This window comes from Oxyura jamaicensis, chromosome 4 (genome assembly GCF_011077185.1).
Source record: "Oxyura jamaicensis isolate SHBP4307 breed ruddy duck chromosome 4, BPBGC_Ojam_1.0, whole genome shotgun sequence".
Classification (NCBI taxonomy): Eukaryota; Metazoa; Chordata; class Aves; order Anseriformes; family Anatidae; genus Oxyura; species Oxyura jamaicensis.
The window spans coordinates 20760464-20788180 of NC_048896.1; the positions used below are offsets into that span (position 1 = coordinate 20760464).

Below are 27717 nucleotides of genomic sequence, written 5' to 3' on the forward strand. Positions count from 1 at the left end.
GTGGAAAACAGAGGCTAAGGGCCTGCCTCGGCTCCTCAGCCAGGGACATGAGGTGCTCGTGGGGCTTCTCAGGATGGGGCTGGGCAACATCAGGCACTGCAGGGAAACTGGAGCACTGGGAAGTAAAAACCTGCACCGAAACATGGGGGGGACAGGGGCCGGAGGTGCCCAAGTCTGTCTCTGATTGTGCTGGATTCACCGTCACCCTGTGTGGGTGGGGAGGACAGGGACGTTTGGCAAAGGATGGGAGCACCCAAATGTGATGGTTTCGCTCGGGTGGGTGACCGAGCTCCACCACAACCGCTCTCTCACTCCCCCTCCTCAAAGAGGAACAGGGAGAAAATACGATGAAAGGGGCTCAAGGGTTGAGATAAGGACGAGGAGATCGTGCAGTAATTATTGTGATGGGCAAAACAGACTCAGCATAGGGAGATAGTAAGATTCATTGCCTATTACGAACGAGCTAGAGAAGTGAGAAACAAAGGAAAGAAACCAAAAGCACCTTCCCCCCCCATCCACCCTCTTCCACCTCCTCCCCCCGAGCGGCACAGGGGAACGGGGGAATGGGGGTTATGGTCAGTCTATAGAAATTCTTCTCTGCCGCTCCTTCTTGGTCACTCTCGTCCCCTGTGCTGTGGGGTCCCACCCACGGGATGCAGTCCTTGCTGAACTGATCCAGCGTGGGATTCCCACAGGCAGCAGCTCTTCAAGAACTGCTCCAGATATGGGTCCGTACCACGGGGTCCATCCCTCGGGAGCAAACTGCTCCAACCTGGGTCCCCCACGGGCAGCAGCCCCTGCCAGGTCACCTGCTCCTGCGTGGTCTCCTCTCCACGAGCTGCAGGTCTGGCCCGGAATCTGCTCCGGCAGGGGTCTTCCACAGGCCGCAGTCTCCGTCGGTGCAGGGCCACCTGCTCCACCGTGGTCTCCTCCACGGGCTGCAGCGTGGAACCCTGCTCCACCGTGGTACTCCATGGACTGCAGGGGGACATCCTGCTTCACCATGGTCCTCACCACAGGCCGCAGGGGACTTCTGCTCCGGCGCCTGGAGCACCTCTCCCCCTCCTTCTTCACTGACCTTGGTGCCTGCAAGGCTGTTCCTCACTCCTCTCACTCTCCCAGCTGCTGTGTGGTGCAGCGTTTTTTTTCCCTGTCTTAAATCTGCTCTCACAGAGGCGCAAACAACATCACTTATTGGCTCAGTTCTGGTCAGCAGTGGGGCCCTTACCAAACATGGGGCAGCTTCTAGATCCTTCTCACAGAAGCCACCCCTATGGCCCCCTGCTACCAAAACCTTGTCACATAAACCCACTACACCAAAGCAGCAGGGCATTGAGGTGGTAGGGAGCTGGTGGGGTGCAGAGACCAGGGGAGAAATGTGGGGAGCAAGGAGGATGAGACAGGGCAGCCCCAGACCTGAATTTTGTGGTGTGCCACCAGTGAGCACAGGGTGTCAAGCGCTGTGGGATGACTTGGCTACAGGGCAGCACTTCTACCCCCTGGGGCAGAAACACCCCACCGCACCCCAAAATGTGCTAACGGCTGGGGGGGGACGAGCTGTAATGCTGGAGGGGAATTACGGTGTGTGTCTGTAACGCCCCTCGCCTTCTCATCTGGTGATATTGGGGCTGCCACTGGGATTTCACGGCTCGGGGGGGGGGCTCCTAACGGGGCCGAGCCGAGCCCCACAGCGAACCAGCCCGGCTCTACGAGGGGTCCCCCAGCTCAGAGCTCGGACTCCCGGGTGGGATTTCGGGCGTCGCACTGAGCCCATAACAACCGCGTAGCTCCACTGCGAGGCCCCGGCCAGGCCCCACCAGGCTCCAGGCCCGCCCCCGGCCCCGCAGCCGCCTCAGCCGCTGCGCGCAGGCGCCGCGGAGCCGCTGCCCGCGCCGCGGCCGGGGCCGGCGCCCGGCGGGCAGCATGCGGCAGGCCCTGACTCAGCAGCGGCCGGGCGGCATCGCCCTGCCCGACTCCGTGGGTAAGCGGGGCCGGGACCGGGACCGGGGCCGGGGCCGGGGCCGGGGGCGGCGCGGCGCGGCTATGTTGGGCTGCCCCTGCAGCCGGGGGCTGCAGCGGGCCGGGGGCTGCAGGGGGCAAGGGGCTACTGGGGGCTGCCCCACTGCCTGCTCCTCCCCTCTCTCGCCGAGAGAAGTCGGCGCTGTGCCCGGAGGCAGGAGCCGGAAGCACATCGGGGCCACATGAAGGTAGCTGTCACTCCGAACTTCTGCAGCAATCTGCAGAAAACCACCCTGGTTTGGTAGGGGGCTCGTCCTGCTGACACCCCGGTTGGTGATGGGCTTGTGGCTGTTGTGCTAAGGACGTTTCTGGGGCTTAATGTAAAAATGGTCTTAGTGAAGCCTGAACACATTTCGAGTGCCGTTCCAGTGAAAGAAATAGGTGATACGCAGCGCTAATTTCTTTACATCTGCCTCAGAGTTAAACGGAAGCTGCCTCATATGCTCACACTGCAAGATACCTCTAAAAATGGCAAGTTTAGAGGTATCTGGATAAATCACAGATACTGGTCTGGTTAAATTACAGAGAAAAGGCTGTTACTGCCTTTTAAAAGGAGAGATGGCAAAGCTGTGCAGTGCTCGTGGCTTCACTTTGCTCTCCTGCAGGTAAAGCTGCACCGAGTTCAGTAGCAAAGAGGAAAACAGCTGAGCTACCAGAGAATTTTGCAGCAAAAATTAATGTCCTGATGGATGATTTAGCAAGGGCAGCCATTAGCGGGCATGCTGTTTACGAGCCTGGGGCCACTGAAGCAGCTGCAGGCGTCCTTCTGGAAGTACAAAACCACTTTATCAATGTACATGTACCAAAGCAGCTTTTCAGAGAAAGGAACAATGACATTAGTGTCCTAGAACAGAGATGAAGTGGAGATGATCACACCATCTCTGAGATTTCAAATTAAAGGATTATGGTGGTTTTTCTTCGGACCTGGAATTATTTGGCTTCCCCCCCTTATTAAGGAATATTTAGAAGATTTCAGAAATTTTTTGATTGGAAACCTTTTGCTCCACTCTGTCACATGTTGGTGTGTGTCAGTTGTGAGCTGGGAAACAACGGAGAAATGCAAATGTGGGGAGCAGGGTTGTGAAACAAGTTCCAAGTGCATATATGATGTTTCAAGCTTCTTGTTTTAGAACATTTTCTTGAGGAAAAGTTACTACAAAATACTCAGGTTTTGAGGAAGATGGCATATTTTGCCATTTTTCATTGTGACTTCTTGAAGGATATGTAATGGGACATGCAGAAGGACCGGTGTGTAGCTCCATGTGTATGCCCCGCACTCATTCAGGCTGGCTCTGCAGGGCTGTTTCAAAGGCACACGAGCATCTGCACACCCACACAGCCTAATCCTAATGAGTTTAAGCTGTGTGAGGAACGTATCGTTGTTCTCTTCTCATTTACCAGCCAAGCTATAGAGGTGATCAGAAGGTTGGTGACCTACTGTATGTTTAAGCAAGACAAGTTCTTCCCTCCTTCCATTCAAAACTAAGCTCTGTAAAAGGTAACAACTTGCTCCCCCCTTTCTGAAGTTTTTTGTTCAGCTGAACCTTTAGTCCCAGTGCTTTGGTATTTCACGACATTTTTGTGATGCTTGCATTGAAAGGATGACATTGGAACTGGAGCGTTGCACAAGCTCTGGTATTTGGGAGGCAGTATGTTCAGAATGGCTTGGTATCTTGATGTATTTTAAACACTTAAGTCTAGATTTTATATTATTAGCTTATTTGGCAGATTTAGGAGAAGAAAAGGAGAGTGCTGATAAAAGATCCAGCCTGGGCCTTAGGGATGCTTTAGCGGTTATTTGAAATCTGTGTTTTATTTGGAACTAGCACCTGTCTAGATATTCACTCCAGCTAAGAACTGACTAACCACGTGTCAGACCTCTTGCTTTTGGACCTTGTGATGTCCCAGTATTGCAGTTACAGCTGTGCCCAAGGGCACAAGCAGGAGAAGAGCTTTCCTTCCCGAGATGCTAACAAGTCAAAACGGACACTGTTTTTCCCTACAAACTCCTCCTGCCTTTTATCTCCTTGTGTTGGAGATACAGAGGAGGGTCTTGTGGGAGATGTGGCAATTGGCGGCTGTCTCGGTCATAGTGACCATGAAGTGGTTGAGTTTAGAATTTATGGTGACAGAAGGAAAACTGCCACCAAAATTTCAGCCCTGTATATGTAGAAAGCAGACTTCAGGCTGTTCAGGAAACTAGTCAGCAAGGTCCCCTTGGAAACCGCTTTTGAAGACATTTGCATCCATCAGTGCTGGTCAGTCTTTAAGTACTGCCTTCTAGAAGCACAAGATCAGGCAATTCCAAAATATCGGAATTCAGGCAGGTGGGGCAGGAGGCCGGCCTGGCTGACCAGGGATCTTCTACTGGAGCTTAGGTGAAAAAAGAAAGTTTACGGCTGCTGGAAGGAGAGTCAGGCGACGAGGAAGGAATACAGGGATGCTGCTCGTGTTTGTATGGAGAAAATTCGTGTAGTCAAAGCCCAACTAGAGTTGAAGCTGGCCATGTCTTTGGGAGACAATAAAAAAGTTTTTTTCAGATATGTGAACAGAAAAAGGAGAACCAAAGAAAACACAGGTCCGCTACTTGATGGGGAAGGTCTCCTCACAGCCTATGACATAGGCAAAGCAGAGACATTTAATGCCTTCTTCGCCTCAGTGTCTTCAACACTGATGATAGGCTTTGGGACCCAGGGTGCCCTGAGCTGGAGGACCGTGACGGTGGGAATGGCAAACTCCCAACCGACCCTGAACGTGTGCGGGATTTGCTGCTCCTCCTGGAGCCATACAAGTCCACGGGTCTGGATGGGATTCTTCCCAGGGTGCTTAAAGAGCTGGCTGATGTAATCGTGGGACCTCTCTCAATTATTTTTCAATGATCTTGGGAATCTGGAGAGGTCCCAGTAGACTGGAAGCTGGCAAATGCTGTGCCAATTTTCAAGAAGGGTAAGAAAGAAGACCCTAGCAATTACAGGGCTGTCAGTCTCACGTCAGTGCCTGGTAAAATTATGGAGAAGATCATTCTTGAAGTTACTGAAGTGCACCTGGGGGACAATGCACTCACTGGTCCCAGCCAACATGGGTTCATGAAGAGCAGGTCCTGCCTAACAAATTTGATTTCCTTTTATGATAAGATCACCCATCTAGTCGACCAAGGGAAAGCAGCTGATGTGATCTTTTTGGACTTCAGCAAGACGTTTGATACAGTTTCCCATAGGATCCTACTGGACAAAATGTCCAGCATACAACTTAACAAAAACATCATATGATGGGTGAGCAATTGGCTGACGGGCAGGGCTCAGAGGGTTGTGGTAAATGGGGCCACATCAGGCTGGCGGATGGTCACTAGTGGGGTCCCCAAGGCTCCATTATTAGGGCCAGTCCTCTTCAATGCTTTTATAATTGATTTGGATGTAGGACTAGAAGGTGTTTTGAGCAAATTTGCCGATGACACCAAACTTGGAGGAGTTGTGGACTCGGATGAGGGTGGAAAGGCCTTGCAGAGAGATCTGGACAGATTGGAGAGCTGGGCAATCACCAGCCGCATGAAGTTTAACAAAAGCAAGAGCCGGGTCCTGCACCTGGGACGGGCCAACCCTGGCTATACGTACAGACTGGGTGACGAGACGCTGGAGAGCAGCCCCACAGAGAGGGATCTGGGGGTCGTGGTTGACAGCAAGTTGAATATGAGCCAGCAGTGTGCCCTGGCAGCCAGGAGGGCCAACCGTATCCTGGGATGCATCAAGCACAGCATTGCTAGTCAGTCAAGGGAGGTGATTGTCCTGCTCTAATCTGTACTGGTGTGGCCTCACCTCAAGTACTATGTGCAATTCTGGGCACCACAGTACAAAAAGGACATTAAACTGTTGGAGAGTGTCCAGAGGAGGGCAACGAAGATGGCGAAGGGCCTGGAAGGGATGATGTATGAAGAGTGGCTGAGGTCACTGGACTTATTCAGCCTGGAGAAGAGGAGGCTGAGGGGGGACCTCATCGCAGTCTACAACTTCCTCATGAGGGGGAATGGAGAGGCAGGTGACCTGTTCTCCATAAACACCAGTGATAGGACCCATGGGAACAGGGTTAAGCTGAGGCAGGGGAAGTTTAGACTGGACATCAGGAGGAGGTTCTTCACCGAGAGGGTGGTCATGCACTGGAACAGGCTCCCCAGTGAAGTAGTCACTTCACTGAGCCTGTCTGAATTTAAGAAGAGGTTGGGCTATGCACTTCGTCACGTGGTCTAAACTTTTGGATAGACCTGTGCGGTGTAAGAGTTGGACTTGATGATCCTTATGGGTCCCTTCCAACTCGAGATAGTCTATGATCCTGTGGTAAGCCTGCTCAGGACTCGGCTATGTTTTTGAGCTCATCTGCTTTTTGTGGATGTGGTGGTTCAGCCCTGAGCTGATCATGGCTGTGCCACCACAGAGCATGGAGCAGCTTGGTGAGGATGTACTGTGGCTGGTGGTGGGGTCTGTGCTTGACAGGGGGAGATCTGTCCCTACAGAGGAAGGAAGTGGTTTGTACCAATGTGTGTCCATGTAGCTGTTGTGGTGAACACAGAAGATCTCTTTAGCTTTGCTGCAAATATTTGCAGACCATGAAGAAGGTGCAGGCCCTTCTTTAGGGTCTGGAACATCCATTGTCAAGACAGCAAGCTGCCTTGCGAGGCCTGAAGTGCACTTACCTTTGGAGAATTTGGGCAGGACGGTGGTGTTTGGCTTGGCCAAATCCTGTCGGCCTGTTGAGTTAGCTGTTCCGTTCTGCAGCTGTTTTTTCTACCACATGCAGGCTGCCAGAGTGCCCTGCTCACCTCAGATGGGGGCTCCCAGGGGTGGTTTTGTCCTGGTTTTGGCTGGGATGGAGTTAATTTTCTTCTAAGGAGCTGGTATTTTCCTCCTAAATCCAAAACACAGTACCACATCAGCTCCTAGGTAGAAAGTTAACTCTATCCCAGCCAAACCCAGGACGTTTTCTCTATGGAACATGCTCAGTGGTAGAAGCAGCCCCTTGATCTTGGGGTGTGTTCCAGCCCTGCTTTGAAATACCTTGCAAGGTGCTCGTGGGAGCCTCTGGTGTATGGAATGCCTCCGCCTGCTCCCTGGGTGCTTTGGAGAGCCCCGGGCTGCAGGGATGGGATTTGGAGTGGACCCAGCACCTGCAGGGAGCAGGTGCAGCCCCGGGGCAGGCAGGGGACCATTACAGCCTATGATCCTGCCAGCTACTCACTTATGATGGGTTGTGTTTACATAATGCATGAAATAAAATCAAAAGGATTGTTCCACAAAGTGATTTAAAGGTTGCAGAATACGCACTGAACAAACACCCCTAAAGATGTTGCTGAGCATAAGATGGCAGCCAGCTTTCCTCTTGGCTGATGGGATCACTATTTTATATTTATGCTCATTTGGGAGATATATAAATACATTAAAAAAAAAAATTAGGCAGCTGTATATGAGTTTTCTTAACCCACAAATTCATTATTTAAACATCTAAAAATACCTGGTTCTTGCTGAAAGTGGAGGATGATACCACAGGAGAAGTGGCTGTTACTGGTGATGTGTCATTTATATGGAAAATTGTGGATGCCTTCTGATACGTTTACAGTGAAGATTTCCCCCTTCAAAACAGGTGGCTTAGAGTATGGATATTTGGCTCGATGTAAGCAGACATATCAGAAAAGAAATGAATACCTAATGGCAGTATTTCTCATTATCTCGATTGTCCCAGACTGGAAGGGACTGGAAGGCTTTGTTGTAACCAGGTGAGCTTTGCCAAGTTACAGTTCTTAAGGCTCTCTTCATCCATATCCGAGCAATGGTAAACAGATATGAATTTAGATGCCCTAGTTAGCAGCTGATAAAGCATGTTAGTGAAGGTGAAAAGAGACAGCCAAAACCAAAAATATTCTCATGTTACCAGAAAGGAAATCCACTGTTATGTGGTTGGTGGTGGGAGGAGAATTTTGCAATACTGTGACCATCCCCAGATGGAATTAGCAAATTCTGTTGTGTATGTGTGTTTTTAGGGTCGTTCAATAGAAGAAAAAGAAATTCCCTCTACGTAACTGTGACTCTCCTCATTGTGTCAGTATTAATTCTAACGGTGGGCCTAGCTGCTACAACAAGAACCCAAAATGTGACTGTTGGAGGTTATTACCCAGGGGTTATTGTAAGTATAGAACTCCTAGGTAGGTCTAGAAAACTTATTGCCTACAAAGTCCCTTGTGATGCTGCAAATGTAAAGGGTGATCTTGTCCTGAATATTAACGTATGCTCAGCTACTTCATTGCCATTTGATTCATTTGTTTTATTATTATTTTGCACCTGCTGCTCATTCCCATGCCAAAATCCCATCCAGTCAAGTGGCAGTTTCCCCTGAGCTGAGGTAATTACATGCTTTTGATCTAACAGTGAGACAGATAAATAGGTGTGACGTCAGTCAAAGCAACCCAATAACTTCTTTGTTTGCATGCACCAGATTAACCCCAGCCGTAAGTGAGGAGAAGGACCAGAGGTGCTAACAACAGCTGAGAGACTGGCTTTTACGATAGACTAGTTCAGCTGAAAGAGACCTACAAAGATAATGGAGTCCAAAAGCGAAATACCGTTCATATGTACTCATGGTCAAAAAGTTCACGTGCAGAAGTGTTTAATGGTTGGGAATCTGAATGGAGAACCATGCTGGCAATAGCTTTGGCAATTTGCCAGGGGAGCATACATATCTAAGCGGCTAGCTCATCGATTTTTTATTTTTATTTTTTAAATTAACAAATGAGAATGGGGAAGGATGATCTTCAAATTGTTTAATTTAGGGAAGACCACTGGTGCCCAGCCTTCCTGCCAGTACATGTACAACTGGCTGCTGAAGTATGTGGGGAGAGTACATTGTGCACCTCCTGGCACAGAACCGCACGTGTGCACTCTGTGGTGCTGCCCAAAAAGAGGTTCAGCATGAGCTGGAAAGCAGGTGCTGGGCTGTCCTGATGTCTGTCTGAGGCATGATCGTACAGGAGAACAAAAAGGACTGAGCTGCAGCTAAATCCATTTCTTAGGAGCTGAGCACAACTGCAGCCCTCGAGCTAGAGGCTTCTGGTGTAACAGCTGAAGGGTGCTATGTGCTTAGGTTTGGAGCCACAAAGTTGGAGTTTTAAAGCCAGGTCAGATTACTAGGGGGAGAGTTGTTCTTGCCTTATTGCTATCTGATTTATTTACCGTGCACTGCTGATCCCTGGGAGGTTTTTACTTCCCTGTGGACAAGCTCTTCTGTGAGTGAAGAAAGCCCCTTTGCAGCCATTTGTGTGGAACATTATTACAGACAGCATTTGGTCTCTTTGATTTAGAATCAGTTTTCTGGCTCATGCAAGTAACTCTGCTTTTAGACCTGATCTTTTTAAAAGAGAACCATCGAGGAAAGGTGTCAAAGGGTGATGATCTGGCTTGAAATTGAATTTTAAGACTCTTCTTACATGGGAAAGGTGGGGGATTTTGTTTTCCCAAGCTGAATAAAATAATAAAAGATCAGCCCAGAAACATCAGCAGATCTGTTTGGGGCAGTTCAGCCATGCCCTGGCTCTCTTCCCTTTTAGTGCCTGCCCTCACTGCTGTGCTTTACACCGTGGTGGCTGGTTCCTTTGGACCCCAATATGGGTCCACTCTGAGAGCTCAGAGTGCAGCACAGACAGCTGGGAAGCAGTAGCTAGGTCAGCTGCCCTGCTTTAATCCCCTTCTGTTGGAGACAGCACTCCTTGCTGCCTTTGGCACCAGCACCAAATGTTACAGGGCTTAAGCTTAGCAGGGTAAGTTTTAACACCAACTTTTTGTCACGTTTTTGCCTGCTAATCTCTACTTATGCCCCTCCTTGTTAATACTGGATTTGTTAAACCACTCCTTTCCATTCCTGGATCTTAAGATACTGATTTTAGGTTGCTTGACCCATTCTTGAACCACTGCAGCTTGTTTTGTGCCTTACGTTGCTTCCTTAGGAGCTGGCCAGTTATTTAGCTTTCTCATCCAGATCTTTACTGCCCCCCTCATCTACTGAATGGATTTGTAGCCTGCTGAGTACAAGCTGTAGGACTTCCCAGCATTTCTCTTTGCTGTCCAAGAGAAGCGGGGTTGCGTGTGCTACGTACTGATCAAAGACCTTTCTAGTTATGACCCTTACAGAAGTACATCTGGATCTTCCCCTGTAGACCTCAGTTCCCTGTTTCTAGCTTGGTTGAGGCATACTGAGTCCTAGAAACTTCTTTAGTGTAGGTAAATACCTTAAGGCTATAGAGAAAGGTAGTAGGACACTGCACTCCTAACTGACTTCACTGAGCTGAAATAAAAACAGGGTTGTCAGTTACAGCAGCAAGAAAATATGCTTTGGCTGGAGAATCTCATTCTGTTGGCTGGGCTGCTGTGGGCTCTTTTGGTGAAAGAAAGACACTGGCTGATGACACTTCACCCCTGGAAGTGAGGGAGGGGTAGCAGGTGGAGAGAAACTGCTGAGTCTTCTTGAGTGTGAGCTCTCCCTTATTTCATGCTTCACATCAAGGAACTCTGAGCTGAAAACTTAAGTGATAGCTTGCATCCTTGGTGAGGTTACTAGAGCATGGTCCTGCAAATGCTAGTGATGTCCAGCTAGGTTTCCTTCTGAGGACTGCTGAATGTTGGCAGGGCTGTTCCAAGACAGCAGTGCACATCTTCGTTCACCACCCATTTCTCAGCATCACCAGGGAGGGGATTGAGGTCAGAATTCATCCTTTTGGGTTTTACACACCTTTTAGTGTCACCTTTTATTGTCACATGAGGGATACACTTGGCAGTTCTAACTAGTGACAGACTCCATAGATTCCCTTGCTGAGGGAAGAGTGCTCATGCATCAATGTGTTCTTTTGCTGCTTCTGGATTTAATTGGGCTCTGTCTGTATGTGAAATATGTTGGGTGTCTTCCTGATCTAAATGCTAACAATATGTTGTCTTTCAGCTTGGTTTTGGGTCGTTTCTTGGAATAATTGGATCAAACTTGATAGAAAATAAAAGGCAAATGGTAAGTTCACTTTGTAGATTTTCAAGAAAAAAAAAGTGTCAGTAACTTGAATTTTGTATGTAAAGAGTGTTACTGGTTTTCCTAACCCTTCCAGGCTAGAGTTGCATGCCTCTTAAGAACTGTGGATAGTTCTTGGCAGTCCAGGAGAACAAGGCTGTTAACCCAGATACTTTTAAATTTAAAAAAATGCTTGAGGAAGCACAAAGTGACTACACACAGTCTCATTGAACTCAGTGGGATTTTTCAAGGGCTCAAAATTGTATTTGGCGTTTTCAGGATACTCGGTGCTTCATAGACTCGCTCCCAGTGCTTTTTCATTTGAGCTGTCACAGTATGTGGCACGAATAGAAATAGTTTAGGTACAATACAGTTATAGTAGATCTTTTAAAATAAATTCCTAGAGGCTTGAAGCTCTGCAAAAGTTGCTTTTGGTGGCTTTCTATTCAAAGCAAAGGATAGAGAGGAAGATCAAGCACGTGGTGAAACAGCCAATCCAGAGACTGGAGGTGAAAGCCTCTAGAGGGCCCTGCAGAAAGGCCTGTCTTGGTTGGGTCTCTCATGTCCCCTAAGGGTGTCTTGCAGGCTCTGTTTCACAACCTCCTTCTCTTCGCACCTGTACCTGGAGGTGCTTGGAGGTGTCAGCAGCTGCAGTGTCCCTCCCGATGGCTGCCCCAGGCCCTGGCAGCGAGGTCTTTCCAACCTTCCTCATGTGAGGTGGCATGGGGGGACCGTGCTGCAGCTGCCTGTCCTGCGTGCCCACCACCACTGCCTGCTTTTGCAGTGATGGAGCTGACTCTGCAGAGAGGCCTGTGGACTTGCTTAGCACCATGTGCTGCTGACAAAGGCAGAAGGGGATCTGGAGAAATTCCTGCTTGTGGTAAGTCAGAGGCTGGGCTGCCGTTTGCTTTGCAAGCAGCGTGCTCCCCCCAGAGCACAGCCCTGGCAGCACGGAGCGGGTGGGACAGACCCCGCAGAAGAGGAAACCTTCCTTTCCCACAGGGCTCAGTGTGGATGGGTTTCCTGATGGCTATTTGTTGTTTTTTCCTCAGCTATGTGAGAGCAATATGTCCTGCTCCTTCTGTCCTTGCAGCTTTCCAAGCCTCTTGCTCATCATGTATTAGGAGCAGATCAGAGCCTGGTTAAGCAAGCATCTTATTATACTAATGCCATGTTCATAGGGCTGCTCGTAAATGATGGCGTGGCCCTGACCTGGCTTGGTTGTTTATTCCAAAGAGCCGTGGGTAGCCAGTGTCTGTTCTCATTCTGTCATTTTGTGTCCTAAAAAGCATGCATGACCCAGCTTTGCAAGGATTGCATCACTGCCACCTCGGTTTGCAGGCTAATGACTGCAGAGGAGACGGGGTTGCTGCCACTCATTGTCCCCATACTTTACTCATGTTTCCTCTTTACCCAGGGGCGCTTACTTTTACAGCACACTTGAGCCCATTACGTGTTTCCTTAATATCACTGGCAGTGCAAGATGGTTTTATTTTTTTATGGGCTTTCTTGGTGTCCTAATTTACTAGAAGGCTGTCTGCATTGCTCGTTACTCAGTCTCTCCTCAGGGAGGGCAGGACAAGCTAAAAGCAACTTTTATAGCCGTGTTCCTGTGCATGTATCTCCCCATGAGCTGGCTGGGGGGGCACAAGGAGTCGAGTGTGCCAACTTGGCCAAAGGGAGAACTAACCTGAAACTTAATTCTGTCCCGCCTGCTGGCAGAAGTAGATGGCTCTCATTTCTCCCACCTTGGCACACTGGCTTCCCTGCTGTGTGGCTGCTCCTCTGGCTTGTCAGAGTGAGGGAGAGCTTTCAGCAGAGCTCGTTCCTCAGGGACAGTGGTTTTTGAGAGAGGAGTCAGCATTTTGTGTAGCTTTCTGACAGTCACCCATGCCATGCAAAAGGAGTTGCCAGCAGCTTTGCAGCCTGCATATTGCTGGGATGTGGCCTGAAGGAGACTTCAGACCAGAAAGCTCCTATTTTATAGTTCCTACCTTATCCAAAACCAGTTTGTCCTTTCTTGTCCAAGTTCAGCTCCATGTAACTGACATCAGTGGCAGCTACCTGAAGAGCCAATATGTTTTTCTTGTTATAGTAACACTATTGTCAACCCTGAGTCAAAAATGTTATTGAAAAATGATAAGATTAGTTGAAAACCATGAGATTTTAAAAATGCCCTTTTATACTTTAATATGCCATTTTATTATCTTTCTCATAAATTCTCAGTGTTTATTTTCAGGCTTCTTTTTCTCCAGCTCAGAGAGGAAATTGGGGGTATGTAAAGTTAGCAAGCCCATTTCTGACACCAGATCCTCAGATCCTAGTGGGGTTGTTACAAAAGTCTCATCATTAACCTTGTGTCATTTGAAATAACCATGTTAGCAGCTCCTGTCTGCAAGAGTAGACAAATAACCCAATTGTATATACTTAGGTTTTGGCTTACTTCCCATCTCCAGTGCTTGTGCTTTTTAGGGAGAACATCTTCCTTTGTGTGTGCATACAATGAAGGAAAGTACAGAGGGAAACTTAGTACAGAATAACCTAAGCCATAAAAAACATTCCTTCCACTGAGATTGTACGAAGCTGTGGTTTCCCCCATTTTGTGCTCTCACTGGTTAGGGCAGAGGAGTGTGACCATTGTAAGTGGTGGTCCAAGTTGTGCTCCAGCTGTGGAGATGGAGCGGGTCCAAGTGGGGAGGAATTGCTGGTGTTTACAGCAAACAGAAACGGGGTCCTGACCCTGGAAAACTTGTCGCTTGCTACCATCGGCAGGCTCATGGGGGCATCTAATTCCAGCAGCAGCTTGTTACTGGTGACAGTGACCTTTTTTTTACAGCAATTGGATTGATATTAGTCTGCTCTACCTCCCACCACAGTTTCTCTTTGCAATGGGGCAGTGCAAGTCTTGGAAGCTTGCTCGTGTGTCCCGGATGATGTCTCATCCCATTTGGCTGGGGAAGAGATAGGATTGTTTGAAAGTCTGGATTGGAGGACAAGACAATAGGAATCTTTCAGGGTTTCAGCAAGGTTAAACTTTTACTGATAATTTGCTGAGGAATTATTAGAGGCTTGGTAAAAGCACATACATTCCAAATAAATGAAAAAAATATAGGGATAGAGAGATGTATCACCACCTGTGGATTCCACATCGTCTTGTTCTGTTCAGGTTCTTGGGTGGTGGCTGTTTTCCAGCTTGGGCAGGGAGGGGGCACCCTGCCTGCCCTCAGGCCTTCAGGGATTTTTGTGGTCTCCCTGAAAACCGCTGCAGACTCCAGGAGAGAGAAAAGGTGTTTGAGATAGAGAAATGACTCCTCTTCCTTCAGGATCAGCAAATGACTGGCTGGAGAGGCTGCAGCAGTGGGAGAAAATTACGGATGTCTGCTCTTTGTTGGCACTGCTTTCACAGAATAAAACCAGTATGACTTACCTGAAAATTCCAAGATACTTAAAAAATACATATAGGATCCTTGCTGCCTTGTGTTTGTCAAGGGCTTTGGTTTGTCCTCCCAAGAACTGTCTCCTTAAGCAGTGCCAAGAACTGAGTTTTTCAAGTTAAGTATTACTTAACAGCTAGGCTTTAAAACAAACATCCTCATCCATGCCCAGAGACCTGAGGTATTTGTCAGTGCTGGCTAGGCTAGTTGTTATTTTTGCATGTGTATTATTAATCATTTTTTATGTTGTTCAGAGCTCCTAATTACCAGAATCACCTCTGTACTTGTGGAGAAGCTGCTTTTATCAAGCAGTACTTGAAGACTACAACCACTGGAGTGAAAACCACTGAGGAAAAACTCACAAAGGCTTTCAGTTCTTTAAATGGAAGTGCTGCCATTCCCAAGTGTGTGAACCTGTCGGGGAGGCTGCCCTGGAGGGCTGTCCTGGTTTCAGTTAGGACAGTTATTTTTCCTCTTACTAGCTGGTAGGGTGCTATGTTTTGGATTAGGATGAGAAGAGTGCTGATAACATGCTGATGTTTTAATTGCTGCAGAGCAATGCTAACACTAAGCCAAGGACTTTTCAGCTTCTCTCTCTGTCCTGCCAGCGGGCAGGCTGGGGGTGCAGCAGGAGCTGGGAGGGGACAGACCCAGGACAGCTGACCCAAACTGGCCAAAGGGGTATTCCATACCATCTGATGTCATGCTGAACAATATATAAGGGTGGCTAGCCGGGGTGGGGGGCCGGCTGCTCGGGGTTGGGCTGGGCATCGGTCAGCGGGTGGTGAGCAATTGCATTGTGCATCACTTATTTGTACATATTATTATTATTATTATTTTCTATCTTAATAAACTGTCTTTATCTCAACTCACAGGCTTCACTTTCCCGTTTCTCTCCCCCATCCCAGAGAGGGAGGGGGGAGGGTGAGCAAATGGCTGTGTGGTGTTTAGCTGCCAGCCGGGTTAAACCACAACAAGGGCAAATGCTAATACTGACAAAATGCTTGTCGTGTCCCTTGGTGCCCCCCTGCTTTTGGTGGTCTCCCTGTTTGGTGTCTCTCCATCCCAGCAAAACATGGGGTGCAACATGGCCGTGGCTGACTCCTTACAGCCCCTCCAAGCCAGAGGGGCTGTTCTGGCACTCACCTGACACAGGGTACAGAGGCAGTGCACACACCTCTCCTTGCCAGCTGAAGAAATTGCAGCCCTCAGTCATTTGTTGTGCAAGCCAACACAGTCATTGAGGTCCTGTGACCTTTGCTGGCTTCAGCAGAAGCCACTGTGGGCTGAAATGGTGTGAGGGGTGTTCACAGGAGCACCTTGCATGCAGCTCTTTGGGGTGGAAGAGAAGAAATCCATCCTTTCTCTGCAGGGAAGAGTTAAGGACAACAGCAGCCAGAAGAGGAGGTGTATCCCCAGCCTAAGTTTAGCACTTTGGAGTCATGGAAGAACTTGCATTACAATATCATGTCCCCAGAGAACCTGTCTGGCACAGCACTGCTGCTCCTGCTGTGTTGCCTCTACCTCTGCATGAGAACAGGCTCTCCTCTGAGACACACATCCCATTGACTTCAATGAGACCAGTCTGTGCAGCCTGGGCAAATGTTTGGGTCATCAATTGCTCGAGGGTTTATTGACTGTGGTTTCTGTATTCTTGTGGAGAGGGCACAAAGCGTTTGATTGTGGCTAGGCAGATCATACTTTACTTTGTTTTCCTTTCTCAGCTGGTTGCATCGATCGTCTTCATCAGCTTTGGCGTCATTGCTGCGTTCTGCTGTGCCATAGTAGATGGTGTCTTTGCTGCTAGACACATAGTAAGTGCTTCCAGGAAAACACGGGGCCTGCCGTCCTTTTACTCGAGGAAAAGAGGTGATGTGTCCACACGCCACATCAGACTGCATCAAGCTCTGTAAATACACGTCAGTTGCTGAATGCTGGTTTAAATTGCAAAATTTAGAAAAACGTGTTGGCTTTACAAAAAGTATTTTGAAACGCACATTAAGACCTGGAAACTTTCCTTTAGTTCTTTTGTGCTTTGTGTGCTTACTGAGCCTGATTTGTATATGTGAATAATGTGAATTACAGCTAGTGCCAAGTGATAATATACGAGCAGTAGCATCAGTCTTATTTTACATGCTTGTAGTGGTTGTTCCTAATGCTGATTGTGTATGTTCTAGTAGAGGGAAGCAATTTGATATGAAGCTCATTGAGGGGGTGCGGTACAAACAGGAAGCACTCACTGGGCTCTAAGTTTCCATTTGATGACTTAAAAACCAATATGAGCTGCTGCTGGCATGACCAATCACTAGTACAGCAGGACATGCAAAAGCTTCAGCTGTTAGGGATATAAAACAAACAAACAAACAAGCAAAAAAAACAAAAACACGTGATTTCATTTGAAGTTTTAAATCGAAATTTATAACTACAAATTGATTTTTTTCCTGCAACTTTGATTTTGTTTTTGTTTGGTTTTAATTTTTGGCAAAATGAGATTAAAAAGACAAGCTTAGAATTTATTTGCAATCGGAGTGGGAAGCGATTTCAGACTGTCACAGTTACCATGAAATGGAAACTCCACGTGTCAGCTGGCTCTTCATTCTGCCTTGTAACGCAGACTCCCCTTTCTGCCTCTGAACATCCAAGTGGTAGAGAGACACTGGGATGGCAGGATTTGCTGGCAGAGCAAGATAGTCTCAGTTTGTCGGGATGTGATGAACAACTCTTGACCACCTCTGCCCCCCTCTCAGGGGCTCATGAAGCTTTGATAGAGCCTCTGGAGCCTCTGGAGCCTGAGCCCACAGGCCAGCTGCGTGATTTGGGGCGCTGACCTCGTGGGCTGGGTGATGACATGAGCTGGCACTTGGTCCTGCCAGCCGCCAAGATGCCTGCGCGTCTGCGGCAGGGGCCACGTGGCTGGGGTGATGAGGGCTCTGGTTTCTGTCTTTTGATTAACAGGCGTGCTTTCGACCTCCCCTAACCATGCAAGAATGTCACTGTCTGGCTGGAGATGTGCTCCTGCCGCCCGAGGACATAGCGTTCCCACTGTGGCCCTGCCACTGTGTGCACTGGGTGTCACCCGGAGAGCAGGCCCAGCTGCCCACAGGGAGGGTCCTGGGCATGGGTTTGTCCCTACAGCACATCAGCCAGCATGCACAAGGCAAAGGAGCTGCCACCATCCTCCCTGCCCCGACGGGAAATTTGGCATTGCTTTCTCTGCGGGTTTGGCTGGGAAGCAGGCTGTCCCTAAGTGAGGCGTTAACAGGTTTGCAGGCTGAACCACCCGTTATCCTTTCCCACCATTCACTCAGGAGCCCAGAAAGGCAGCGTTATGATTCAGCATGAAGAACTCTTGGACACGTGTCAGGTGTCCCTGGGATGGGTTTGGGGAAATGAGGAATGAATAATTCAGCTCAGGGGGGCTGCTCTCACCCAGGTGAGGCTGGCTTAAGAGCCCGCTGCTCCCACATTAGCTGCCACAGATATGTGTCTCAAAGGACCAGAGCTAAAAGCTATCTGGGACTCGGGGGGGTTGGGGCTCCTTCCACAGCCCAGCTGGACAGCAGATTTTGGTTTTAATGTGGTGCTAATTCTGGTGCTTTTCCATCGGCAGGACCTGCGGCCACTGTATGCGGGACGATGCCAGTACTACTCCAAGAGCACCACGCCACCAGAGGTGAGAACAGCTGTGGCTGCGCTGTTTCCTTGCAGGGGTGGCTTTGTCTTGCAGGTGGAGAAGCCTCCTGTCAGGCTGCTGCTGTGATCTTTGGAGCTCTGTGGAGCAGCTGGAAGGCCAGGAATGCCTTTCTCCATGTTTGGTGCTGTGCTAGTGGAGAAGTAGTTAGAAAGGAGGAGGTGAGAGGAAAATACACTGGTTTCTTTAGATCTTCAGCTGCACATTCATTACAGGAATAGGGTGTGGATTAAGAGTCCAGACAGCAGTAATTTCTGTGGATGTGAACAAAATGTACCTTCCTCTGCACCTCTGCTCATGTCTTCTCCAGAGAGAAGCCTGCTGGGGACGGGTGTTCCTGCCACACAGTGACAGTGTGTATGGGACAGCCTTGGCTTCTTTTCCTCTAAGATTTCCTCCCAGGTGTCTGAGCAGTTGTGAATAACCACTACATTCCACATAAAAATGCCTGCTGGTGGTGCAAATTAAGTGCTACCCAGTGGCATTGGTGGTGTCCATTCTCTTTTCAGCCCAAAGACCATCCATGTAAACTTAGGTGTTAGCACCCACAGGCAGCCAATTAACCTCTTTGCTCAGTTATTTGCCAATACAGGAATCTTTCCCTCAGTGTCAGCCTCTTGACAATTCTTTGCACTACATTGCCATCTGGGGAAGAGTGTTAATTCAGCAGGGTCTTATGTCTTTGCAAGAGTTGCACAACCCCCTTCCTATGCAGACGCATGCTTATCTGTGACTTCCCCATGGTGAAAGGAAAGCCTGGTCTGTTCTAGTCACGTGTGTCTTTATTCCACTCTGCCTACTTTGTGAGAGCTGTGCTGCAAGATAAGGGAAGAAAAATCTGCCTGGGGCTCATATTGGGATCAATGCAAAACCTACATGTAGAGCAGGCCAAGTGGCAGTGGAAATTGTGTTTGGTGATTGTATCGTCATGTGCCTTATGTATTTCTTGTGGATTCACACAGGCAGTCTGTCATCCACAACGCCGTGCACCCTGCACACCGAAAATAAAAACCAACACCTGCTTCTGTTGTGACCTGTACAACTGTGGGAAGTGAGTAAGCTAAAAAAAAAAAAACAACCATTCCTGTCGTGGGCAAAGTGAGCAGTGGTCATGCTGTTTTGCAGGTGTCTGAAGGATAAGGCAGGAGCAAAGTTTTGGTTAATGACAGATGTTGTGGGAAGGGAACTGAAGCTGTGATTACTTCCCATAAGGACTCCCAGTCAGAAAGAGAGTGAAGGGGTGTATGAAGTATACTAAATCTACGCCAGCTACATTTAAGTATACCCCACGCCAGTCCAGCTGGAAAAATGGGTGTTATTTCCCATTATGGGTGTAATGTCCTGTTACTTCCATTCCTGGTGCCTTCCCCTTTTTTTCCATTGTTGAGTGTCCTTTGTCCTGACACCTGTGGGTACCACTTGTTCATTGGGTTTTATTTCACTTTAGTAGATAAAGACTGTGACACTGTTCTTCTTCACCTTCCTCGCTGTTTTGTTTCGCACCCTAGTAACAGGGAGGAGAGTTCTCAAACTAGTGCCACCTGCATGTTCATAAATCAGCACCCTCTTTGGCCAGCAAATATCTTATATGGTTACAAGAGTGGAAAGCGCACCAGCAGTGTGCAAGGCTGAGTCAGTGGGGTGGTTAGCAATAGAGCACCATCACACAGTGATCACACCATTGTTTGATCTGGCTGCTGTGCCTAAGCTAACCGTGGAGCATGAAGTTCTTACATCTATTGGGGTGTCTAGTGTGTGTCAGCAGAGAAGAAAATGATTTTCTTAGTGCTGGCTCTTGCCTAGGGCTGTTTCAGGGTTAATGTTTCTCATCATACTTAGTTGATCTGCCCCCCACGTAAATCATTGACTGTGGAGGGAGATCAAAAGATGCTGTTGGAAGAGGGTGGCTTGGCATGCCGGGGAGGGTAATCCCTGGTCTCTGTAATACATTGCTATATGTGAGCATTTAAAGAACATGATTGCTTTTTACTAACTGAAGGGAATGATACACCTAGAAGTGACTGGAACAGAAAAATTTGTAACTGTTCTGCATTAATGGGTGGTTTTTTTGTTTTATTTTTTTTCCCCAGCCAGGCTGGTTCAGGGTTCTGCCTTAGACTCATTTTCCCTTTTTTTGTACCAGTTGTTACAATCTTAATCTTGCTTGGTGCCCCATAAGTGCATTGCACTGTGGAGATGCTGGTTCTTTTGGGATCTCAGTAAGAAAGGCACGGACACTAAAGGCTGGCTAGCACGTTTATTGTGTAAAGGATGGGAATTACTGAAAAAGCGAGGCAATTTTACATCCTTTGTGATGCCAGGAATGATGGATGCAGCAGTATTATATGAGCCCCTTCATGTTGAATGCTGTACAGGGTTGCCATCCCTGGTGAGATTCAGCAGCTTCATGGTTCTTCACGTCATTATAGTATTCTTTAAAGTCTGTATAGTGCTGAATGTTCTTGATGGTGTAACAGGGATCACTGAGAGCATTATGCTCTTATGCATCTCCATAGGAACAAGCTTGTACAAGCAGTAAGTACAGGTTGTGTTGTTAAAGGCTTTCTCTAGTTGAGGTTGTTCTGGCTAACACACAGCACTTCACAGCCAAGGCCAGTGGTTAACCTCTGCCTCAATTCTGCTTGAAATTATCTCCTCATTGCAATCCCTTCTGCAGTGGCCCACTACAACAAGGAAAAGGAAAAGAAGAAACTGGAAGTGAGTAATAGGGGAAGGCTGGTTTCCCTACTGATTCCAGGACTGTTATGTCCTTGGGAAGCCACCAGCATGAAGGGCTGGCTCTGGAGATTTCAGTTGATGGAAATAAGAGGCAGGTTCAGACTCAAGGGCATTTTGATATTAGTAGGTCTTGCAGGACTTGCTTGTTTCACAACGTATCAGGCCATCTCTGCTGCCAGTATCGTGCAGGGAGATCTCAGATGCCACAAGAATGGGTTCTAGCAGGCTTTACCCTCACTCCCATCTAGGTGGTTAGGTCCAGGCAATCATTAAATTGCAGAATGTGTTTAACTGCCCAGTAAAGAGCTTAGGTTTTATTGTGTGGTGCATTTTTTTAATCATTAATGTTTTATTGTGGGATTTTTTTTTTCCTAATCCAGCAGAGTAGAGATTTCTGGAGGCTACTATGAATACATTGATGTCAGCAGCTGCCAGGACATCATCCACCTTTACCACTTGCTTTGGTCGGCAACAATTTTGAACATAGTGGGGCTATTCCTAGGGATCATTACAGCAGCAATACTTGGAGGCTTTAAAGACATGGTAAGGTGGTACCAATTTCTGTGCAAATCAGACAAATTGCCTTTTTAAAATAAGCTTGGAACTGATGTTTCAGTGCAAATGATTATGCATCACTGCAACCAGGCCAGGAAGAAGAACATTAAATAATTCTAAGGAGAAAGTGAAAATGATTAACTTTTCTGATCTGGTGTCACAGCCTGAACACAATTAGAAAAGATGAAAAGAAATAGGGACTTTATTTTCAAAAGGAACCTTCTCGGAAGTGTTGGCAATACCAGGATGAATAAAAACGAACTTTTTCTTTAAAACTGATCTTTCTTTTCATAGCACTGACCTTCTATAAGGAAATGCGTGGTCGTTGCTCTCAAATTGTTGATTTTATAGCAATAGTAGAGTTCTGAGGTTTACAGAATATTTACACAGCCCTGCTAGGACAAAACTTTCCATCTAGTTTCTTGATGGTGCAAAATCTGAGAAGGTGAGCTTAGGACCAAAGCCAGGCAAGAGAGTGCAAACTTCAGAGAGTGGAAAAAAATGCTGTTCTGGCAGCACAAGCTTTGAAGTACCCCACTCAACCAGGCTGCTTGTCATGTCCCGTACAGTTTTGTTCTGCCGAGAACAAATCAATGGGGAATACTGAACATTTGATACATATATATTTCTTTTTTCAGTCTCTTGTGACTCATTTGGAATAATACAAAATGAGACACACAGAAAAGAGCATTTTTTGTCTTGGCAATATATTTTTCTTACAAACAAATCTTGGGCCCTTTGCCAGGGGTGCCTTATTTCAGAATTTTGAACTTTCCTACTCTGTTTTCAGACCTACTAAAATCTTCCCAAACAAATCTTGAGAGACATTTCCCAGTTACAGTCTTTTGAGATTTGACCCACAGCAGACAGCCTGTAAACCACTGCAAAAAGATGTATGGAAGTGTCTGTGAACAGCAGCACAAGAGGATTTGAAATATGCTGATCGCAAAATGCACTGAATAATAGAGTAATCAAAATTAACACTTTGCATCTTCACAAATAGGAGAAATAGTCTCAGCAGTCACCTTGAGTACTAGCATGCACTGGGCTATTGCCAGGGTTGTTCTGGGGAATCTAAAGGAAACAATGGATTGGTAAAGAATGAAATGACCTCAGGACTTGCCTGCTGCCTAAGAGGGAACTGGATTGCTAGCTGCTGATTCAGCAGAATTGAGCTTTAGGGAGACACTTTGCTCCTTTACATCATTTCTGTTTTCATTCAGCTGTCAGTTTTTGGTGACTCTGAAGATGCCCTGGTTAGCAGCTGAGATTTTCTCTTTGTTTTAACAGACTCCTTCCCTCCCTACGCTGAACTGCACAGTTGAAAATGCACATCCTACGGTGTCCTATTACTCGAGGCCACAGGTGACATCTTACAACACCTACTACCACAGCACTCCTCACCTGCCTCCCTACTCCGCGTATGACTTTCAGGTACAGAACATTACAGGATGTTTCCTTGTTTAGCTAGAAAGTTAAATATAGCCCAGTCTGCAGGACTCTAGAGGCCTGTCTTCCTGTCATTTACACAGTTTAATTTTCCTGTTCATACAGAGAACACCAGGCCTTTCCTACTAGCCACTGCTCTTTGGCAGCACTCTGACTAAGACAAGGTTTTCCTGAAAGCTTCTCCTTGAAGAGAAGGCAACAGGATGTGCTGCCTGCTTCCCCTGTCATTTACCAGCAGAGGCCACATTAAAAATAGGCATTGCCTCTGGCATCTGCGATGCTCTGAGGATAGAGGCAAAGCAAGATGTTCAGGTGATAGTTTTTATTAGGCCGGCTGCTGTGCCCGAGAGAAACAGATGAGCTTTTGGAAATGAGCTCTTTGAACACCTCGTATACCAACTGAAAACCTCTTCTGTTTTTCCCACACGCTTCAGCTGGTCTAAGAGCAGTCCCTGCAAACACCACTGCTGCTGCAGTCCCTGTCTCTTCTGAGTTACGGACCTGTGATTTCACTTGACCTTGCTGTCAGCATCCATTTTCATTTGTTGAAGCAGATAAGGACATTTCCACATCAGCTCTTCTTTCAGGTGGATATTACCAGAGCGGTGATGTTAATTTAACATCATACATTTTCTTGGCAACCATCATGGCTGGAGACTTTTTTTAATTAACAAGAGCTCAATTTCTTAGATGTCAGCTAAGAGATGTGGCCACAATCTTCCCCATCAGACCCATGCAGTAAATGTGCCTTGCATCCAAACCTTTCTGTTTTTACTACTAGTGCCACTGGACAACACTGTTGTTGGAATTTCTTAGAGATATTTGAACATCAGAAATTCTAGGACTTACGTATACAGATTTGTGACTTATTTTTTGAGATAAGCACAACCTGGGACACTCAGCAGTCTTGTATAACTTTTTCCCGTTACAGAGATGCCAACCTCAGCATATACCTAAACAAGCTCTTCTGTGAAGTCTATTTGACAGACACTCAGCTGATAATAAGTACTGTTTAACTCTGTGCTTGTCTGTACTGCCACTGTAAGAGCAGCGAGCTCAGCATCGGTTGATTTGCTCTGCTTTTCAACTAGAAGTTCTGCTGGGGCTCTCCTAGCATTTACATCTCAGCCAGCAGATGAAAGCCCTTGTTTCTCACTGCTGTGATACCACAGGTGTTAGTTTAGGAGCTGGCCAACAAAAGCCAGTTGTAAATTAAGGAAATCTAAATTTAAATAGCCAAGTCTTGCTTTCAGACGAAGTTCTAAGTGTGAGCCTTTCTTGTCCCTGAGGAAATGTGAGAGACTGTGTGAAAGCATGAGCTGAGGTTTTGGAGGCTCTTTATCTTTTCTGATCTGAGCAGTGTCTTTACCACACTGATACCTTCTCCCCGGCAGTTCTGTAGCATATGGAGCATGCCCAACCTTGCTCCTCAACGCCCTCTCAAAGGCTGCAAAAGTTCTGGTGCCAAAATTGGCTAGGTCAGTACTTCCCAGTGTAAGTGACATCTTTCCCTAGGAAAAGAAAAAGAAAAAAATGCCACTTCAAAGTCTGTAGGGAAGTTTGTGCCCCTGCAGCATCTTTACTTTCCCACACAATGTAAGACAGCAGAACTGGTGCTCTGGTTTTTGCTGATGGATGTTGGCAGTTACTAGTACGCACCATGGGAAGGGACATCCCCCAGGAGAGCGGGCTCTTTGTGGTGACAAAGCCTTTGAGATGGGAACTGGGCAGGAGGAAACTGTTCTGGTGGGGGTGGCAGCATGTATGTTTTTCCTTCCTTTGCATGGTGTGGTGGCCAGGGGACAATTAGCTGAGCACATCTCAGTCCTGCAACATTTTGCCTTCTGCAAGAGTACGCAGGTGAATGGTTCATTTCACCCCAGCAGCAGCAGCATGTTCTGCCTCTTATCCCCTTTCGAAAGAGAGGTATTAGTGCTGGCGTCGTTAATAAAACTGGGCTGCTGCCTGAAGCCGGAGCAAGCCAGGCTGGCTCTGCAGCTGCAAGGCAGCTCTCCGCAAAGCCTCAGGCTGTTGCCAGGCAGCAGCACTCAGATGCTTTGTAGTATTTGAAACCCAAGGCTGCCTTTGCTTAATGGTGTCCATGCTGTGCTGCTGCAGCAGTGTCCTTCCAAATAAGTGGCTCTGCAGGCTGGGTGCTGCCACTGATGGGGGCTGCTGTGTTATTTAAAATGAGAATGAGCTGTATGGCTTTCTGTGGCCAGCTAGATGACCAAGCTGGGCTTTCATGGGTTATATATCCACTCAATAGTCACAGGTCAGTTTTAGGTAAGTAATTTAGTAAGTAAGCATTTAAAAAAGAGAAAAAAAAAAAAAAGAAGCTGTTTGAAAACAATTTACTATCCCCACAGTCAGTCATCTTTGCTCCCACCAGGATAAAATCTGACCCTGAATGTTGTCTGCAGCTCAGCCTTGCAGAGTGAGTGCCCTGCTCCGTTGCTGATCCCGTACAAATCCCCTCCTTGCACACCTTTTGTCACACTGGTTCTGGGTGAGCAGTGCCTGCCCGCAGCCCAAGGGATAAGCCAGCCTGAGGGCACTTGCTGCTCATTATCAAAGCAGGAACGTGCTCCATTTCAGAAGCACAGTGTGCTGATAGTGTGACCCCGTCCCTTCCCCAGGCTGCCCTACATGTGCCTCCTTAGGATGGGCCAGGTGGCAAATGGTAACACAAGGTGCAGCTTGGGAATGTGATTGCCATGGATAAAGATACAGTGTATTGGTGGCCCAGGAGCCAGTGTAAGTGACAGTATTTCATTACCTATTCAGAGTTAATTTGTCTGGCCTATTTGTGGACAGAATGCAGCGTGTTCACAGGTCTCTCACAGTGCCAAAATCATATGACTTTAGGCTTAAGGTGTTTTTGATAACAAAGGTATTTTGGAGAGCAGAAGCTAATTTTCAGGCACACAAATTTTCTGTGTAAAACCTTTTGAAGCTTTGTACTTACTGAAGGATTTAATTATCTTATTGCCATTTTTTTTTGGTTGCTTTTTTCTTTTTTAATTAGTGATAAAAGTAGTACAAGAAGAAATGATCTCTAGCTTCTTTGTTGCCACTGGCTGGTGTATGAAATGCAAGATGTGAAACAGACTAATCAGTTTGCAGTTGTCCAGGCTATGTGAAACGCAAGCAGGTACACAGTGACGAGAGAGAAATTCTTAAATGCCTCGAGTGCAACGAGTTATTTGAAAGCTTACTTGTGCGTACACATGCTTTGCAGAATTGAGTCTTGAAATATTAATCTTACACTGCTCGGTAATGAAATCTTATTTTACCATTGTCCTTTATTTGGAAATGTTACAGCTTTCTTGCTTTTTCCCCGCAGCATTCCAGCGTGTTTCCAGCCTCTACTCCTTCTGGCCTTTCTGATGACCCCCAGTCAGTGTCACCTTCTCCCAGCTATATGTGGTCTTCCAATGCACCTCCTCGTTACTCCCCACCATATTTTCCACCTTTTGAAAAGCCACCACCTTATACACCATAAAGAATGTGGGAGAGAAGAAAAAAATACTTGCCATTGAAATAATTGTGAACATTTTGTATTTATATTTTACTGTGGGAGGAAGCAGGAGGATAGAAACAGAAGATGACTGCAAATATGACTAGTTGATCAGACTGTTATTTCATGCAAGACTTATTTCAGAGGTTTATCAATGGCGTGTGAGGAAGGGGATGCATTGCGGATGTTTTGCAGTGGTGGTGAGTAGCAGGGGACCTAAATTCCAGCCTCCTCGTTTTCCAGTGAGGTTCATAAAGTCCTTGGTTTTTAATAAAGTGATATAACACACATGCTAGATTCTGGTCTGCCTTACTCCATCCTGATCCAAGCTGAAGTAAGAGTAGCCAGGACCAACAGCTGCCCAAAAATATCTTTCTGTTCAAGGTGAGAGGTGAGGGTGCTTGCAGACAGCTCAGCTTGATGCTTGTTTTGTTTGGCCTTTGGTCTCTAGTTGTTGGCATTTTGTGGGGCCACAGAGCCTAGCTCATGTCACTTGTTGATTACAGTCTATGTAATGGAAATCCTCGTGAGGAGCCATGACAGCGTCTCTTAACACTAAAACTAATGAACAGAGGTAATTTCATAGGGTATTTTCATATTTGTCTAGCAGAACAACTGGAATATTGTTTTTTTTTTTTGACAGGAAAAACTTTAAAAACCTTTATTAGCTGGTTTATTTTGGGTTACTTCTTAAAATAAAAGGTGAAATGCAGTTGTCTGTCTCTGAATTTTGTGTATGTAGTGCTGAAATCAAACAGTTTGGGTGGTTGCACTGCCTAAATCTTCCTTGTATTCGTAAAAAGATCATCAGGAACTATCCACAAGTCACTGAAATAATGCGGTGAAAACTGTTGTTTTTGTTTGTTTGTTTTTGTTTTGTTTTGTTTTTCCTTCTGTTTGGTTGGGATTTTTTTAAGCTTGTAATTTTAACTTTTTTAATGGGTTCAATCAGCACTCTAAGTAAGCATTGTTTTAGTCGCTGTATTACAGGCTGCACATAAGGAATTTCCACTACTAATTCTCCGAGATGTAAGTCTCACATGGATAAAATTCAACACCATGTAATATAGGATGAAGCTGATAGGAATTTACAATTATTGTCGTGACTTTCATTTAATCTTTGGCTGATGACTGTGCTGATTGATCTAGATTCCAAGAAATTTTGCATGCATCCTGCATAACAAAAGAAGGTCAGCTTTGTTATGTGATACCATGTCCTGTAAAGTGTGGTTCTACTCCAGGAAGTGAGTTCAGATGACAGCTTTTAGATCCGAGCTGCT

At 46.9% G+C, this 27717-nt stretch overlaps 1 protein-coding gene across 6 annotated transcripts; it reads left to right on the top strand.

Moving 5' to 3' along the window:
• The first annotated feature begins 1839 nt into the window (after positions 1-1839).
• Positions 1840-26732, top strand: TMEM255A (transmembrane protein 255A). 6 transcript variants are annotated; one of them, XM_035323472.1, is made up of 10 exons: positions 1905-1981; positions 2438-2502; positions 8045-8187; positions 10990-11052; positions 16208-16297; positions 18094-18156; positions 19137-19225; positions 21294-21456; positions 22759-22902; positions 26264-26732. In XM_035323472.1, exons 2-10 carry the CDS (start codon positions 2460-2462, stop codon positions 26420-26422), a joined length of 957 nt encoding a protein of 318 aa, XP_035179363.1. In that variant the 5' UTR covers positions 1905-1981; positions 2438-2459; the 3' UTR covers positions 26423-26732. The 6 variants fall into 6 exon arrangements, with proteins under 6 accessions (XP_035179362.1, XP_035179361.1, XP_035179366.1 ...); XM_035323471.1 differs by lacking the exon at positions 2438-2502 and having other exon boundaries at positions 1840-1981; positions 21297-21456; XM_035323470.1 differs by lacking the exon at positions 2438-2502 and having other exon boundaries at positions 1841-1981.
• Positions 26733-27717: the final 985 nt, after the last annotated feature.